The 17918-nt window shown below is 45.7% G+C and overlaps 1 protein-coding gene across 1 annotated transcript in view; it reads left to right on the forward strand.

Moving 5' to 3' along the window:
- SASH1 (SAM and SH3 domain containing 1) overlaps positions 1–17918 on the forward strand; it is a 161084-nt gene that overhangs the window by 87310 nt on the left and 55856 nt on the right. Inside the window, exons 5-7 of the mRNA XM_080941692.1 lie at positions 10590–10630; positions 13834–13920; positions 16312–16424. Coding sequence (XP_080797818.1) covers positions 10590–10630; positions 13834–13920; positions 16312–16424 — 241 coding nt within the window. The remainder of the gene's footprint in view (positions 1–10589; positions 10631–13833; positions 13921–16311; positions 16425–17918) is intronic.

The raw sequence follows: 17918 nt of genomic DNA on the forward strand, positions 1-17918 counted from the left end.
AGAGCAAAGGAAGCTGGTGCATTTTTCTGAGGTAGTTCTTTTAATCACAGAAGCACTAACTTTCTTAAAACTGCCAGAAAAATTTTAGTGTTTCTTTTCAGCGGGAAGGTGACACTTGCTGTCCCTTAGCTGCAAGGGAGTCTGAGGAAGTATTTCCCAGAGTGCACTGTCACCCAGCCAGAAAAAATGACAACTCTGGCAGGAAGAAAGAAAATGAGGAAAGTTACTGAGTTAAGAGGCAAGTTAATTTATTACCTTAGAACAACTTAATTGAAATCTACCTGATTAATTGTGTACTTGTGGAAGCTGTGTACTGGACCGTGATGTAGTTACCTCATCGAGTAACACGGAACTTCATTATCTTCACCAAGCAGACAAGAAGCCATCATTGACGTCGTTTTATATGAAACTAATTGCTCATGATTCCTTTCTATATGATCTTACTGAAAATATCATGGGCCATCCAGTATGTCTCAAAGATGTTCTGAAGATTGATTACTTCATTTGGAAGAACTGGAAAGGCATTTATCACCGATGCTGGAATAAATGCTGTTACTATCTGTGATGATTACCAGCAAAGCTAGCATCTGTGTTTCTGTTTTATATTCAGTCCTTTCTTAGTTCTGAACCATTGGGTCACAAATGAAGAAAAATATAAGGACTGGAGGTGTAGCTGAGTTGGTAGAATGCTTGCCAGCATAGCATGGATAAAGCCCTTGGTTCCTTAATATGTTAACATATAAGCCCTATGTTCATACCTGCTATTCTAGCATTCCGAAGGCAAAGGCAGAAAGATTGGAAGTCCAAGATTATCCTAGGCTAAACAGCAAGTTTGAGGCAGCCTTACCTACATTCGAATCTGTCCAAGACAGGGAAACGAAGATAGAAAGAAAGGGGAAGAGGGTTGGGGAAACAAAAGAGAATAAAGGAAAGGAAAAATAAGGACCCTATGGAAAAGAGAAGCCACCGTGAGAGGACCCTGGGAACTGAGGGATAACATATCGATAGGTTATAAGCAAACCTGTCCTGGATTTGGTTCTGCATTTCTCTAACCCCTAACCTGAAGTCACAGCACAGCGTGATCCACTCCATCCTTCTGTTCTTAAGTCTTGGCCTTAATGAGCCTGTAGCCTGGACACAATCAGGCCCCGGACTTCCGCTCTGGATAGATGGCATTTGGCTGTTCGTCAGACGTGAAAGTCTTGTGTTTCTGCCAGTGACCTGAATCATTAACTTGCAGGACAAGTTACTAGCTGGTGTACGAAAGGATGCCCATCCCTTCAGTGCATCTCTGTGAAGGGTTTTCAGATGCAGAAGGCTTGGAACCGTGCTTTTTTTTTTTTGTTTTTTTTTTTGGCTTGGAGAACTGAGAACTTGTTAGATACTCTGGAGCTGCCAGAGAACCAAGCCGAGAAGGTAAAGTACATTTTAAGAAGGTTTGAGAGAGACATGAGTCAAAGCCCAGGGAGAAGAGCTACTACATTTCATCATGTTTTATTAAGTTAGTGCTTAGCATGTGTAGGCATGCTTTATGTACTGTGCAGTTCATGTACATCTTCTGAATATAATGCCCTTTTGAGACATCTCACATGGAAGGAATAGCCTTGATTAAAGTGGTTTTGAGGATGATTAGAACCAACAAAATTATGGAAAGAAGAGTGGGGTAAGAAAAGTTATGATTGTGAAAGACTGTGGATGGAGATTTCAAATGTCTTACGCCTGCTTTCAGCAGTCTCTAGACGTAAGAATTTGTGCCCTGTGGTTATAAGACCTTGTCATTTCTTTGCCGAGCTGTGATAAAATGTCCCAACAAAAAACAGCTTAGGGGAGAAAGGCTTTTGTTTGTTTGTTTGTTTGACTTATAATTCCAGGTTGCTGTCAGTCATTGCAGGAAAGACACGTAGACACTAAGAGCAGCTAGTCAAGATCACACACAAGAGTAGAGGGAGAATTAGTTCACACATGCTTGTGTAGAGCTAGCTTTCTTTACTCCTACAGCCCAAGGCTCCCTGCCTAGGGAACGGTGCCACTCACAGTGGGCTGAATCTTCACATATCAGCTAATGTATAATCAAGACAGTCTCCCACAAACATGCACGTAGGTCAACCTGATCTTGGTAGTCCCTCATAAAGACTATTTTTGGGTGATCCCAGGTTGTGCCAAGTTGACAGTTAAAATTAACCATCCCATACCTGTATATAGCAGAGTTAAGGAGTTGTTGGCACTACTGTTTTGTGACAATTATCCTTTATAAACTTGAAAAGCCTGCCATTAGTTTTAGAAAGTTAACGTGACATAATTGATAGATTCAAATCATTTCCTAGAAAATGTGTCTATTGAAAAAGCTTCTCAGCCTTAATTAAAAAAATTAGTATATATTGTGCTTTGTTAAATACTGCCCTGGGAGACACTGGGATATAAAGACTTATAAAAATCCTTTAAATTTTACACACATACACACACACACACACACACACACACACACACACACACACACTGGTACCCTCAGAGGCCAGAAGGTGTGTGGTTCCCTCGAGCTAGAGTTACATGTGGTAGTTGTGAGCTGTTTGATGTAGCTGTTAGGGACGAAGAGCAGCGAGCACTCTTACCCACTGAGTCATGGTTTCAGCACGCCTGACAAGAAGAAACAAATGGAAATAATATCATGCCACAAATAAACTAGATAAAGAACGTTTGACACTGCACTCCATCATCACGTGCACATTTTGTTGGGATTCTAATAAGTAGCTTTCAGAAATGAGAAAAAGAAGAACTCTTATCAAAATGCTGGAGAGAGGTTGACATGAGAAAACAAAGTGCTGAGACAGTTCAGAGGCCGGAAATGACTTCATCTAACGCAAGGGGTGTGTGCCAGCCTTGTGTACCGGAGTGACAAAGGTGAGCTTTGTACAGTACCCTGGAGGCTTTAGTTTGCCTATGGCTCTTATGAATATTTCCGTAGGTGCCATTTACAAGGATCTTCCCAAGTGGTAGGTACCACATAAGGTGTTCCATTCATTCACCCAAATCACCTCCCAGTAGTGATGTGTTTATAAAAAGGTAAAAGAAAGGATATGTTGTATGGAGGTGTGGTGAGGTATTGGGGGAAAGGGGGTGCCTCTGGCAGGTATCCTTTCCCCCTGAGGGACCAGCCACACAATGGTATAATATAGAATAGTTCATTCAGGGCATGGGGAAGAGAGTTAAGAGGGTAGTAGGGGCGGGCGGGGGGGGGGGAGGGAGGGAGGGAAGGAGGAGGAAGAGAGAAGGAGTAGAGGCCACCCACGAGCATGGGGTGGGTGGGGGGATGGAATGGGGAGAGAGCAGGGACAAGAAGGCAAGAGCAAGAGAGAAGCCAAGAGTGAGTGAGGGGAGGGCGAGCAGCCCCCTTTACAGTGCCAGGCATACCTGGCTGTTGCCGGGTAACTATGGAGTGTAACTTAGAATGCTAACACCTAGTAAGGTAGGAATAGTTTTATTATAGCTACTTCATCCAGCAGCATCAAGGTATAAATATGGGGTGGCTTTTGCCTCTCCCCAAATCTGCTTGACGTCATAGTGTGTGACTTCTATCCTGGGCTGGGCTTGTTACCTTGGATTTTACACTACACAGCTCTCCTTGGTCATTTCTGGAGGTGACTTTGTTAAGCAGGAAGCCAGAAAGTACAGGCGGAAGCTGAGCATGGTTGCGCCTGTCTACAGTTCCTGTAATCTGGAAACTGAGGCCTGAAGGTTACTGTGGATTTGGACTACGTTAATGAGTTTTAAGGTAGCATGGGCTACATACAGTGTGAGATGCTGTCTCAGACAAAACAAAAACCCAACAAGCAGAACTAAAGGCATGGGAAGAAGGTTCTGGCTGAGCAAAGACCCTGGCATGAAACAAAAACAAACAAATGAACATACAAAGCAGGCCAGAATAAGAGAGTGTTTTGACTGGGGTGATTAAAATATGACTGATGTTCCTGTTTGCGCTGGATATTTATGGAGTTTTAAGACGGTGTGAGAATTACTGTCAGTCACAATTGGGAGAGTTTGCTGAGCTGTGATGTGTGTGAAATCCAGCCTTGGGGCTGGAGAGGAGGCTCAACGGTTAAGAGCACTGACTGCTCTTCCAGAGGTCCTGAGTTCAAATCCCAGCCACCACATGGTGGCTCACAGCCATCTGTGATGATATTTGGCGCCCTCTTCTGGTGCGTCTGAAGACAGCGATAGTGTACTTAAAAGACATGGAAGGTGACAATGGCAGCTGGAAATAACAGTGGAATTCAGATGGCCGGCAGCCCTAGGAAGTGTCCGTTAAGAAGGTGACATGAGCACAAATGAGACGCTATCTGAAAACAGGAGAAAGAAAAAACGAGAAAGAGAGAAGAAAGAAGAAGAAGAAATCCAGCCTTTCCACTAGGACCAGGTTTGTTCTAAAGCAAGAGTTGAGGTTTAGCAGGACTGAGCACCAGGGGGCGCCAGCCTTTGTCTCTTCCCATCCTTGAGACCTGGGCCAGACTCTACAGTCTCTCTGACCTCACCCTGTCCTGCCCCTGCAGCTGGCCAACAGGTAACCTCTCGGGTTTCTACGGCAGCTGGTATTAGCTAAATATTGTTCCGTATTTATTCTTGGTAAGTAAAGAAGAATGTTCATGAGATAAAAGAAATGCATTTGCTAGCTGAAGGCTAATGTTCATCAGGCCGGGGACGATGACTCAGGTTGTAGATTGTTTGATTAGCATCATGATATGGGGTGGGCGGTGCCTTCCTCTGGTCTCAGTGCTTGGGAGATGGAGGCAGAAACAAAAGAGAAATTCAAAGCCAGTCTTCAGCTACATATCAAGTTGGAAGCCAGCCATGGATCATGAGACCCCGTCTCAGAAAAATTCGATACAGAAGTGGACACAAGTCTTTCCCCTAGCCAAGAACCCATGCATAACTGATAACCAACTGAGGAAAAAAAATCAGTTATTTTTGCCCAATGGAGTGACACTGGGTATGCCAACCACACTCCAGTGTGAGCACCATCCTCGGGAAGACTTGGGGGAGGGAAAAGAGTGTGACAAGATCTTGTATAAGTTCTCAAGGGATAAATAAGAACATCAAAAATACCACAGATACCTAATATGTATATATTACTAAGCATAATATAAATTATACTTACATAGCTCACAAAAAAAAAAAAAAAAAAAAAAGGAAATTGCTTTAAGACCAGTAAGATGTTTTTAAGACAGAGTCTAGTGGTATAGCCCAGGGTAGCCTTGAACTCACAGCACTATTTTTGCCTGTCTTTACAGGCTGGGAGTGCAGCCCTAAACTGTCCCACCTAGCAAAGGCTCTCTCTCAACCTTACCACCTGTGGCACAGCCAAGGCCCCTTTCAGTTTCCAGAGGAGAAGGTGACTAGCTTTGGGGGCACTTGGGCAGCCCAGGGCATTGCTGGATAATAACAGGGACAGCAAGATCCTTGATCCAAACTCAGCAGGGAGAAAACTAGCGCCCACGTTTTCTATTCTGAGATTTAAGATTACGGCGCCATAAAAATCTCTGCAACTCCAGGTTCCAAGTAGTGTGTAACATATGTTGCTTCTTATAAATTAGGTTATAACTGCGTCTGGGTGTGCACGCACGTCTGTTTGTCTGTTTAGTTACAGGAAAGCATCACTCAGGCTGACACGGGGTATAGTTTAGGACTCTGTCTGAGCATCAACATTTATTGTGCTTTTGCTACAGGCTGGTCTCCATGTGGGAAAATGAGCTGGGTTGTCTTTGCCTGAGTGCACCTTAGGATACTTAAATAGCTACGGTTCCTTCTCCTTCCTCCCATCAGCAGACCAGAGGTGTTGCAATGTCCCCGCAGCCAGCTTCTCTAGTGTCCTCGAAACACTCAGTTCTCATGTATCCATGCATGTTCGGATTTGGGATGGGAAACATAGCATGGCACCTTCTCACGAGCAGTGTGGTCCATTGGTTATGACAGAGGAGGGCCAGCCTATTCCAGTGTGCCCTTGAAGTTTGAACGTCTCCCAGGTATTTGCAAAGGGCAGCACATTTGGAAATGTGGCAAGCCAGTCCTTCCTGTGTGCACAGGCAAGAGAAATGAAGGGACGAGATGCTGGAAGGCTTGGGTATCACATAGGGCATTTCTGTGTCCCCTACCCTGAGATTTCAAGGGGACACACACATTCTGTGCTTGGAACTGTCGACATGGCCAGTCTTGATCTCAAAGGCTGAATTCTACAAAGGCTTGAGAAATGCATTTTGACCTCTGTTTGTCCATCCATGCAGTGGGTGGTTTAATGAGGACGTCTTCACGAATGTAAGGGACTTTTTAGAGAGTAGGGTGGAAGCCCGTGTACACCCTGTGTGCCGAATGTGAGGCAGCACTGTACCTATCAAACTGACCAGTTTTATTCCAGTCAGAGAAGGCAACATCTAGCCTGTATTTCTTCTCTCCACAAACCGTTCGCTGGCCGGCCTCACTTCCTTCTGATCCCTAAAACCCAGAACTCAAGTCTCCAAACACCTCTCTGGATTTTATTCCTTTGTCCACCACTGATTTATGATATAAGTAATATCTATTGGACTTTTGTCTGCTGCTCTGGTCTCACATACGCACCTGGCTAGTCCTTTTATATTTCCACCCAATTCCACTGGCCCAAGGTTGACTCTTGGACACCCTCTTCCGCCCAGTGTTCTTCCCCATCGGTGGGGGGTGAATGTCACAGCAGCTCCTGCTCGACTTGAAGGCTACCTCTTCAGGGAGGTCCCCCCCCCCACAACCTCCACCCTGAAGCTCTTCTGCCTCTCCACCCCAGCCCCAAAGCACAAAGCTTCTTTAGCCAAGAGTGGGATCTGAATGTGTATAGAGCGGATGGAAGAAAGGAAGGATGGTTGGAAAAGCTGGGATGAAGGAAAGATATGGGACAAGTTTTGAGGATATGCTTCCTTGTTTTTTTTTTTTTTTAATTCAGTAATTCCTTAATTTAGGAATTTTCTTAAATTAATTTTTGTCTTTAGAAACAGCTTAAATAGTTCAGGGATCTTAAGGAGAAATGTTTACATATTAGCAGTGTAGTTATTAATTGTAGTTATTGAAGAAAACATGTTCACTCGAGCTTCCTTCTGGAGAAATAAGACAGGCTTGTCCGGGATTTGAACCCAGCACCTCTTGAATGCTAAACAAGAAATCACATCCCCAGACTGCCTGAGACTTTAGGTGCAATACTCTCAGAGTGTAACAGATACTAAATATTACTTCCTGGTTCCCATCCCTTTTACTCCTTATAGTGGACTTGACGGTGCTGAGGATGAAGGGTGAAAAGGGGTGGGGGTGGGGGGTCAAAGCACCCTTTAGACCTGTTACCCTCAGGCACACCGGAAGTTGTGATTGGAGACAGCCTTTCTGGAGCTGACTTCTTCCACCACAGGGCCAGGACAGGACTCTCTTGCCTGCTGACATCCAGACTTGGATGGTGACATAGTCTCAGGTCCTGTAGGATAGACGCTAGAGGAGGTCTCCGGCATGTATGCGTGTGTGAGTAGAGTTTTGCATTTCTCCTGCCAGCCTTGCTTGTCCAAACTGATAGGGCGTCACCTTTCTCTTTTGAGAGGTGGTGAGCCGAGGAGCTTCATACTTAGACACTGGCTTTAGCCAGTCTGTGTGTTGTAAACTTGTGAAAAAATTAAAAACACGCGCTACATGACCACTGAAAGAAGAAGCTGCAGTGCCATCTTCAGGCAATCTGGGGAAATGCAAGGGATGTGGGTAGGATACAGTTATCCAACAGGAGAGATAGTTTGAATGAGAGTGAATGGGAGTAACAAAGAGGCTGTAAGTCTGTCCTTTGGGGTGGAGCCTATGATTACATTTTGGAACGTCTAGGTAGCAATGGGAATGTGCCTTTTCCTTAAATGGCAAATTTGGAAGCATTCTTTTTCTTGTGGTATTGGACATTTGCATTTGGCTGAAAGTACGAAGAGATGGCTTTGGGACAGAAAAGGAGCCGTTGAAAATATCAAAGATAGGACTGAAATGATTCACCTTCACTCTGCTCAGAGAGGGGACGGCGTACATTCCAAAGACGACTGGGACACAGCAGGGCACCTGGCATAATCCCTGGTGGCCGCAGGTGGCCATGGAGCAACAACAGGCTGTCCAGCTTCCCTTGTGGGGACCATAGCTTCCTATAAAATCGGAATAAAAATCAAGTGATAGTTAAAAGTCACTTAAGCCATTAAGACTTACTGTTCTCTGTCGTCAGAGGAGTTGTATATTTCTGCGGACTGTTTGCCCGTGAACATATTTCTTTCAACGTAAGGAAAAATGGCTACAGAGCTTTGACCGCATTGGTGCTGGCCTTAACCAGCACCGAAGATAGTTCCTATAGTTGGTTTTTAGAAGTGATCAGTAACACCCAGATGCTAAGAATTCAAGAACAGCTCAAAGATGATCTCTCTTTGAAAGATTCCCAGCCTTCCTCTCCTGCCAGCCAGCCAGCCGATGGCTCGCTCTTGGCAGTCTTCCTTGCTCTCATAATTCACCGGTACCCGTGAGCATGTATGTACTTGTCCCTGCTCTTCTGGCTTCCAGGGTGCATCACCGTGTCACTGTCGTGACAAGGACCGGAGAGGAAACAACTTAAGAGAGAAAGGATTTGTTTGGACTCATGCTTTTGCTTGTTTGGGGACCGGGGTGAGGTAGGATGGAGGCACCGAGAACAGGGGACATGTGGTGAGACCAGCGTTCATGTTGCAGTGTCTGTTACGTATAGGCTTACCACGCAGTCCTGGACCACGGAGACTTTCCCTTTCCCCCTTTAGCCCGTCTAGGCTTCAGCCTATTAGATGATAAAAGCCATATTCAGTGGGTGAGCCTTTCCCCTTAGCTAACTACCTATGGGGACCTTCACGGATGTATCTAGAGCCGCTTTACTGATCTTGTACACTGCACTCCAGCCTAGACCGACCAGACTCCACCCCATCATCTTTGTTTGTTTGAGACAATTCCAGACTGGCCTTGAACTCTCTGTGTAGTAGAGACCCTCCTGCTTTCTCCTCCCAAGTGCCGAGATTACAGAAGAACACCAATTCCACCTCAGTGCTATGTAGTGATGGGGTCAAACCCCAGGGCTCTGTGCGCTAGAGGGACAGGACAGTCAAGGACACTCAAGCAACCGAGCTACATCTCTGTCCCGGCATTCATCCCTTGTTCGTACCCACCCACTCTCTAACCAGAAGCTTCATTTCTCCATACCGTCTTCCCTCATGTGATATTGCTAGCTACATTTTGGCTGGATATTTATAGAAGTTAAAATGGCCACACTTGGCAGCCTTTCAGGTAGATGTGAGTCGAATCTCTTATTTTCACAGTACACAGGAGAAGGGAAAATAGTAGATCCTAGAGTTTTTGGTTATCAGATATATTTCCTTACTGTGGGAGGCACGGTGTGTGCTAGGAAGGGGAGAGAGTAGTAATACATCTAGCTCTTGACCTTGACCTCTGCAATGGGTTCACCTGTGTCTGACTTTAGTACCTGTCATAGTTTATTGTGGAGATATTTCAGGGTTTTGTGTCAGTAAGAAACTGTTCTCATCTCTAAGATGTGGAACGTTATGATGCTCACAGGGTCTGGGTACCAATCTGCCTGTCAGCATCAATGCCTGCACATCTAAGTAGTGCCTCCGTCATGGGGGAGGGGGAACTGCATGGGAAACCCCCTCCCCTCCATTCCGAACCTTAAATTCTTGAGGTCCCTGTACCTGCAAGGACTCTGTTTGAAGGTTCTGCCACCCTTCCTCTGACAGCTCTCAGTATTATTTCTCAATACCCTGCCTCAAAACTAGCTTTCAGAGCATCCGGACAGAAGATGCCGTGTTTAGCCAAAGCATCTTTTTGATCTTCCTTTTTGGCAGTGAACTTAGAATATTTGGGTGTGAATTCTCTACATATCCAAATTCTGTTCGGATACATGCACTGAAGGCCTGGCTCGAGGTGGGCTGTAAAAAAGACACAGGTTGATTAACATTTTCGAAATTCTGCTATGACTTAAAAGCATGAAGCTCTCCCTGGCAGATTTCTAGTTTGATGTTGAGTCTTACAAGATCTGGCAAAACCAGATGTCACCGTCGCCAGTTGGAAGTCACCAACTACAGGAGCCCGATACTTGCCTGCCCCTTCCCCCGGGCATCGAGTCTCATTTTGACTGTGTCTCCCACCTTCCCAGCCTACACTGATCTTTATTCCAGCTGCCCGTGTGGCTCTCTTACTGGCCAAGCAGCCATTGTGCTGTGGAGTTGATAAATATATGGTTACTCTTTCTCACTTACCTAGAGACATCCTGGTGGCAAGAACTTAACCAGTGATGAGCTCACAGACAAGCTATAGTGACAGACCGGTTCTTTCATTCACCAGTATTGACAAACGGTACCCATTTTCTAGGACCTCAGCAAATAGATAGGAAAGAGCAACTGTAAAGATTCCTCAGGCTCCATTAAGCACGGATAGATCAAGGTCCGACGGGTTAGGTAGGGAGGGTTTCAGTGAAAACCCCATCAAACCAAGGCCGTCTGGTAATAATATGTGCATTTTGTTTTCTTTTCTAGGTACCCTCTCCATAAATCAAACTCAGAAGACGGCTGTGTAGGTCAGTACTGCTATCCTTGATTTAAATATTTAATTGAATTATTTTATATTCATAGATTATAGAAGATACATAGATTCGTAGAGTTGTAGGACTCGCCAAAATAGCAATCGTCATCTGTCAACTCAGAAACCAACACTGTAAAAGATTGTGTATCTGTGTATGTGTGCTCGCGTATGGGTGTGTGCTCAGTGTGTGTGTGTGTGTGTGTGTGTGTGGGTGGGTGTGGGTGTGGGTGTGTGTGTGTGGTTGTGTGTGGGTGTGTGGTGTGTGTGTGTGTGGTGTGTGTGTAGTGTGTGTGTGTGTGTGTGTGTGTGTGGGTGTGGGTGTGTGTGTGTGGTTGTGTGTGTGTGTAGTGTGTGTGTGTGTGGTGTGTGTGTAGTATGTGTGTGTGTTTAGTGTGTGTGTGTGTGTGTGTGTGTGTGTTGTGTGGTTGAGGTCCACACTAGATGTCCTTCAGTAACCCTCCCCTTTACTTTTTGGGAGGTCTCTCACACTAGGAACTCCATGAGTTCAGTAGACCAGCTGGGCAGCGGTCTCTGGGCAAACCTGCCTGTCTTTCTCCCTGGCACTAGGGTTGTAGCCACCACACTGTACTTTTTATTGTGGGCGCTGGGGATCCCAGCTCAGCCCCATGTGCATTTTACCAAGCAGTGTATTGGCTGGGCCATCTCTATGACTCCATATATTAGATGTACAATTTTCTTCTCTTTTTGCCATCATGAACTATTTCTTTGAAAGTTCAAATAGCATCGTAGTCGAAACACCATTTTACAAGTCTTCAAAATGGGGCAGTTTATGAATATTTCTACTGGTAAATATTTTTAACCGAGACAGGTTTACCTCTGCATTATATTGGATGTGCCATAATCTCATTGACCAGCCTTTTTTACTAGATATTCATTGCTGATAATTTTCTGTCACATGCATATGACACTGTCAGAGAAGTTTATCTCTCTGGTGATGCCCTGTGATAAACTGTTGCATTTGGAATGTGTAGATAAAATAATATGCATTCAAGGCATTATACATCTTATATATCCTTGATTAGAAGATCTACTCTTGCTCTATCAAAAGCCAGTGAGAGGGTGGGTGGGTAATGAGCACTGAACTCCAGCCACCAGGATTCGAACCATAAATGCTGACCCAGCCTTGAACATGGTAGTGCATGAGTGTAATCTCAGCTCACGGGAGCCTGAGGCCAGAAGGTACTGAGTTCTAGGTCAGCCTGAGATACACGAGAAGGCCCTGCTGCCATTAGAGATCAGGAGGAAGAGAAACATGAGAGAGACTTAAATAAGACAGGCTGTTAAATAGCTAAGGAGCTTGGGTAGCACGGGCTGGAAAGATGTTAGCCATTTTTTATTATCTTCATTTTACAGATGCAAAACTGTGAGCCAGGTGGAGACGGTACATGCCTTTGATCCCAGCACTCAGGAGGCAGAGACAGATCTGAGGGAGCAGGAAGGGAATACAGCCTATCAATAGAGAAATGCGTTGTAGCCTCCTCCCTAAGAAGAGGCCAAATAACAGACACTGAATCTGCATTTACTCTTCATGGCTGACATCCACTTTCAGGGTTGGCTCGCAGGCAGCAGACCCCGTGGAACTAGTCTTGAGGACCCGAGGAGCTGGGAAATTCAAGGCAGAAGGGCTTGGGTTTCTTTCCCAGGCCTTCAGGGCATATAAATGAGGACATTCTGTTTTGACAAATGACACCCGTGCTGACACCCTTGCTAGCTTGGGAGCACCAGAGATGGAGTTCCCACATGGCTGCCGCATGCATCATTGCTTGGCACCGCCAGTCTAGACTGTGGAAGCCGCCACTTTGCTGGGCCTTGTTTCCAGTGGTCACAGGGCAACCAGACAGACACCAAATGGAGACAGAGCTGCTGTCCCGGGTGTGCCACATCACTAAAGTGGCGGCCATTACTGCCACTGCTTCTTCTTTTCAAAGAATAAAGAGCTTCCCTTCCTGTTTGGTGCCTTTATATTCCCTTATGTTTGCCTTTTAAAAGTTTGGGGGTGGTGGGGGTGAGGGGTGTGGGCAGACAGGCAGACAGAAACTTTGTGGGTCATTCCTCAGAAGCCTGATTGTTTGAGACAACAGTCTCTCATTGGTCTAAGGCATACCAGGTCACTAGGCTGGCTGGCCCAGGTGCCCAGAAGGACCTGCCTGTTTCTGCCTGTCAGGTGATGGGGTTTTAAGCAAGTGCCACCATGCCCAGCTTCAACCTTGTGGGATCTGGGAGGCTGAACTTGGCTTTTCCTGATTGTAGAACAATTTTTCACGGAGTGAGCCAACATCTAACCTATCTGTTTTGTTTTTAAAAGGTATTTTGTATTGTCAATTACTAGTACCATTATGGACTTAAAGAATAAATGTCTATCCATAGCAAATTTGTTTTTGTCGGCGAATCAGCTGATCCTAGTCTGAGATGGGAGGGAGGTCAGAGGGACAGTGAGCCAGGAGCAATCACAGCAGGACCGGCCTCTGTTTTTCTTGTCTTTGTGATGTTGTTAATCTCTAGGATGGTCACCAAGAAGCCTAAACTCACAGAGATGGGGACCATGCCTTACCTGGGCTATAGATCCGTGTCACCAAACACCCCAGAGAACCAGGCTGGTTAGCCTGCTGACCAGCACACACTCAGGCCAAACAGCTCTTGTGTTTTCTCCACTGAGTTTGGATAAGAGAAAGCAATGGTGGGCAGTCAGTGGGAACAAAACAAAACAGAGACCTCTGCAAGCCTTCTATTTGTGGCATAGTGGGAATAATTGTGGCTGCCACCGAAGGGCGGGAGTGTGCCACAATACAAAGCAGAAGGAGGCAGGCTGGCTAAACACACTTCAAAGTGAGCACAAGAGCACACACTTGGCCTGCCCTTCTGATGTTTCTGTGTTTCTTTTCTTAACCCTATAGAGCCTTTCTTCTTCCTTTTCTTCCTTTCTTTTCTTCCTTTCTTCCTTTCTTTTCTTTCTTTCTTCCTTCCTTCCTTCCTTTATTTATTTCCAGTAGCAAATTTGCATTTCTTTTAAACAACTTTATAGCCATTCCCCCAGCTTTTCCACAAACTGAAAAACTGTCCTTTTGTAAACTGAGAGCATTTGTTCAGACTTTGACCCGGTAGGTCAGAAAGACTACTTTTGGTATTAGTGAATTTACTGCTTGTGCCCTCCCCCTCCCCTCTGTTTCTTTCTTAAAGGCAAAGGAGATTGGAAGAAGAAAAATAAATACTTCTGGCAGAATTTCCGAAAGAACCAAAAAGGAATAATGAGACAGACTTCAAAAGGTACAGTGATCTGTGGCCTTGGGCCATGGGGTCCTTGTGGCTTCCTGAGACTCAGAAACCCTGCCCCTGATCTAAATGGACCCCTGCAGTGTAGGATTAACTCATCTCTCATAGTCAACTTTTCCAGCATTCCTTTCATGGCTTCGAGATTATGACCCCATGAGTTTCTTGACCTCAAAGAGAACATAACTAGGCGAGCTAGTGGTTAGGGTTAGGGTTAGGCTCCAAGTGGGGTGTGCCCTGGAGGGTCCACCCTGCAAATATCCCCCTCACACCAGCCACCCGGCCTTTTTTTCTTAAACTCGCCAAGGGCCCAACAGGTCAAGGGAATCTTTGCCTTTGTTGGTTTTGGACCCTCCAGGGCACACCCCACTTGGAGCCTCTGCATTCTTCTGAGCTTCTTGCTCTGTGGCAGGGATAGTTATGGGGCTGTTGCCCCTGGAAACCCTCTCTGGGTCTGACATCATGAGAATCGAGCCGGCTGCTCTTTTAAAGGGAGCTCTGCCCTTCCTCCTGGCCTGGCCTTTGTTTTTGTTTAGATAGCAAATAAATATGTCGTCTCCTGGAGCCTGGGTTCTGTAATTTATGTTTCTCTTAGTATTCACAAAGGAAACCAGAACACATCAACTTCCACATTCCTGTCTGACAGAAAGGGGTTATCAATAAATGAACATGTTTTACTGTCCACCTCTGACATTCTTTTTCTTTTACACAATGACATGACTTCTCCAGTCGCCCCCATTCAGACACCAGAGACCTGGCTGTGGACTTTAGCTTCTCTGCACACCTGAGTTTTCGGACAGCTCTCAAGTGACTGTTTTGAGTTGTCCCACTTTGAGGGACTTATTCTTCAACCAACTCCCAGCTTTCCATTTTGGTAGAGACCCAGAATCCTCTGTGCTTCCGAACAGACTTAGCACTCTGACAAAGTGTTACTTAGAAAGCTGTGGAGAGAGAAGGCGGTGAAGAGAGGGAGCAGGGCTCTGTGGTTAAGAGAACTTGCTGCTCTTCTAAAGGGCCAGAGTTTGGTTCCCAGGACTTATAGCAGGCGGCTCACGTATATAACTCCAGCTCCAGGGGAATGTGATGTCCTCTTCTGCTCTTTGTGAACACTTACATGTACCATTCACTTATACAGAGTCATGCATACGGACATTAAGAAGTCAGGTAGGTAGGTAGGTATAGATAGATAAATAGATAGATGATAGGTAGGTAGATACATGATAGATAGATAGATAGATAGATAGATAGATGGAAAGACAGACAGATATGATAGATTCATCAATTCACATGGCTTTGCAAAACACACGTCCAGCTCCATGACACTCAACACAGGTAGTAATGAGTCAAATAAGCAGGGCTGAGTATCAGCAGGGACTTGGGCTTCCTCTGAACTGACTGTTAGAAAATAGAATTGAGGCTCAGAGCCATGGGGAACACAGATTGCAAGCCAGGTCCCTCTACCACAGTTTCCAGGGAGACATCAGGTAGCCACCGTAGTCCTGTCCTCTTGCAAATAGGGTATCCAGAGCCCTGGCTGAGGTCCTGATGATACCAGAAGCTACAGAAGTATGTTGGAGGAAGATGGGGCTGAGGAGAGGGACTAGGTCCTGCAATATGGCTTCCTCCTGGCATGTGTGCTAGCCCTACTGTCACTAAGCCCTTTCCCACATGCTAAGCAAAGACACAACTGGCCAGCGGAGCTCAAGAGGAATGGCCAGCACTGTTGGCCGTGTGGGACAAGGCTTTTTAGAAGGACTCAGTGGGAGCATCTTCTCCTCTGTAGTTCTGGTAGCCTTCAATTAGATGGTGGTTGCCTGTCACAATCTGCAGGCCCACGTGACTACAGTACCTCCAGATGCAGTACCTTCCACGAAGCCGACACGCTTAGCATCCAGTTTTATTTATGTGTTTATTCCTTAAGAATGGTAGGCAGATAGCCCAGTAGGGAGAGACAGTCAAACCAGGCTCAGCAGGCTTGGTTCTGTGGCTTGACTTCTGGTGCTCCCACACAAATAGTTGTCCTCCTCGTTGACATTTCACTTGGTAAATTACTAACCCAAAGAAGCCGCGTAATGCCTGTCTGATCAGGTTGAGTGTTTAAATGAGATCCCAGGCCCACCCCGTCAATTTCGGACCCTGTCTAGAAGGCCTAACTCAGCACTTCTTTCTGGTCATTCTGTGGTAACTCACACGCGTTCTTAGCAAGCATTCCCAAAGAGATGCGCTTTGGCTCTCAGAAAAGCAGCTTGGCTCTACATCCCTCGGCTCCACCCACAGCATGCGAGATAGGGTTCCCGAGAAACGTCTCTCGGTCACCCGAGACGCGGGGATTCTACGCTGGAGGGCTGCTTCGTCCCTCATTTGTGTCTGTCTGTCTTTAATCCCCAGGAGAAGATGTGGGCTATGTGGCCAGTGAGATTACCATGAGCGATGAGGAGCGGATTCAGCTAATGATGATGGTCAAGGAGAAAATGATCACCATTGAAGAAGCGCTCGCCAGGGTAAGGGCGCAGACATTCGGTTTTACCTGTGAGCACCAGCGGGGCCATCAGAGTCTAGGAGTCTAAAGATACAGTGCGCATGCGCGCTCAAGCGCATCCTTGAATATCAAAGTTCCTAAGCGTTCTTCCCTGGTTCCATTCCTCGTGCATGCTCCAGTATTGGGGCAAGTCCAGCAGACTTTCTAGAAAGAGCATGTAAGAGGAGCCCACCTATATGTATTTTCCTTGTGAGTAGGAGGTTTTTGGAGAGGTCCCATCGTTCAACTAGCGAAATCCATCAGCTGAAAGCAGACGTACAAGGCCATCTTGAAATGCCCTTGTTTGGCACGAGAGCTGGGTAGGATGACGTTTGCTTGTTTCCTCGGAGCAAGGGAGAACATTTAAAAGGGCCTCAGGACAGTCTAAGACAGACAGCCAGAAAAAAAAAAAAAAAAAAAAGGAAAACTTATAATCTGGGGGGAAAAATGAGCTCCTAATTTTTAGCAGCTAAACAGATGTTAGAACACGGCCTAAGGTGACCAAGCCTTATGCAGTTTAGTGTGAGGTTTCAGACCTTTCTGCAGCCCGGCTACCAATTGGCTTAGTGACCTTTGCGCAGCCTCTGCTGCAGATACGGAGTTCGCAAAACCCCTCTCAATTCAGGATTCTGTCTTTAAATGTAAAGAGGTTGCTTAAGATAGCTTATAGATGATTTCTTTATTAGGTGAATGGTTCTGTCTAAGAAAATGGCTCGTCAAACATCTTCTAGGAGTTTTGTAGTAGACACATGCTTTGGGCTTTAAGGAAGTCGCTTTTATTCGTTAAAAAAAAGATTAAACGTTTATGAGGATCTAGGTATTTGGTGGTTTTCTGAGTAATACAATTAGCAGGTATTAATTTTAAGCCCATGAATAACTGTTGGCAATTAAGTTTGGGTCATCATGGACTAGAAAGTTTCATGACATACGGGGAAGGTATGAATCATTCATTTATCCCGGTGATTTGTGCATTTGTGTGGGTGGAACGTTAGGTTGAAACAGGGAAGAGACTCCCACGTCAAGCCTTGGATACAGCTAAGCCCTCTGCCTATTTTATCACAGGGATGTTCAGCCACCACACAACAGGCCTGTGTCAGGGAGAACATACCTGTTAGCTTTAAGGAAAAGAAAGTTAAATGCTGTTGAGAAGTGAGCAAGTTTCACTTAGCAGAGCCAGGCAGAGGCTCTTTCAGAGAGCCTGTCTGAGACAGGTGTTTGCATAAAGGTCAGGGGGGCTGCATTCGGTACACAGAGATGTCAACTTTCTGTATAGTGTCTGGACGAAGGTGAGAGAGAGAGAGAGAGAGAGAGAGAGAGAGAGAGAGAGAGAGAGAGAGAGCCTGCCTATGACCATGACGCTGCAGTCTTATTTTTTTTTTTTTTTGAAACTCTTAAAAACCGAAGCTGCTACCCACACAGTGACCTAATTACTAAATTACATATTTACTCGTCTGACAACACAGGCCTGCTCCTAAGC

Source organism: Micromys minutus (assembly GCF_963924665.1).
Source record: "Micromys minutus genome assembly, chromosome: 30".
NCBI classification, from domain to species: Eukaryota; Metazoa; Chordata; class Mammalia; order Rodentia; family Muridae; genus Micromys; species Micromys minutus.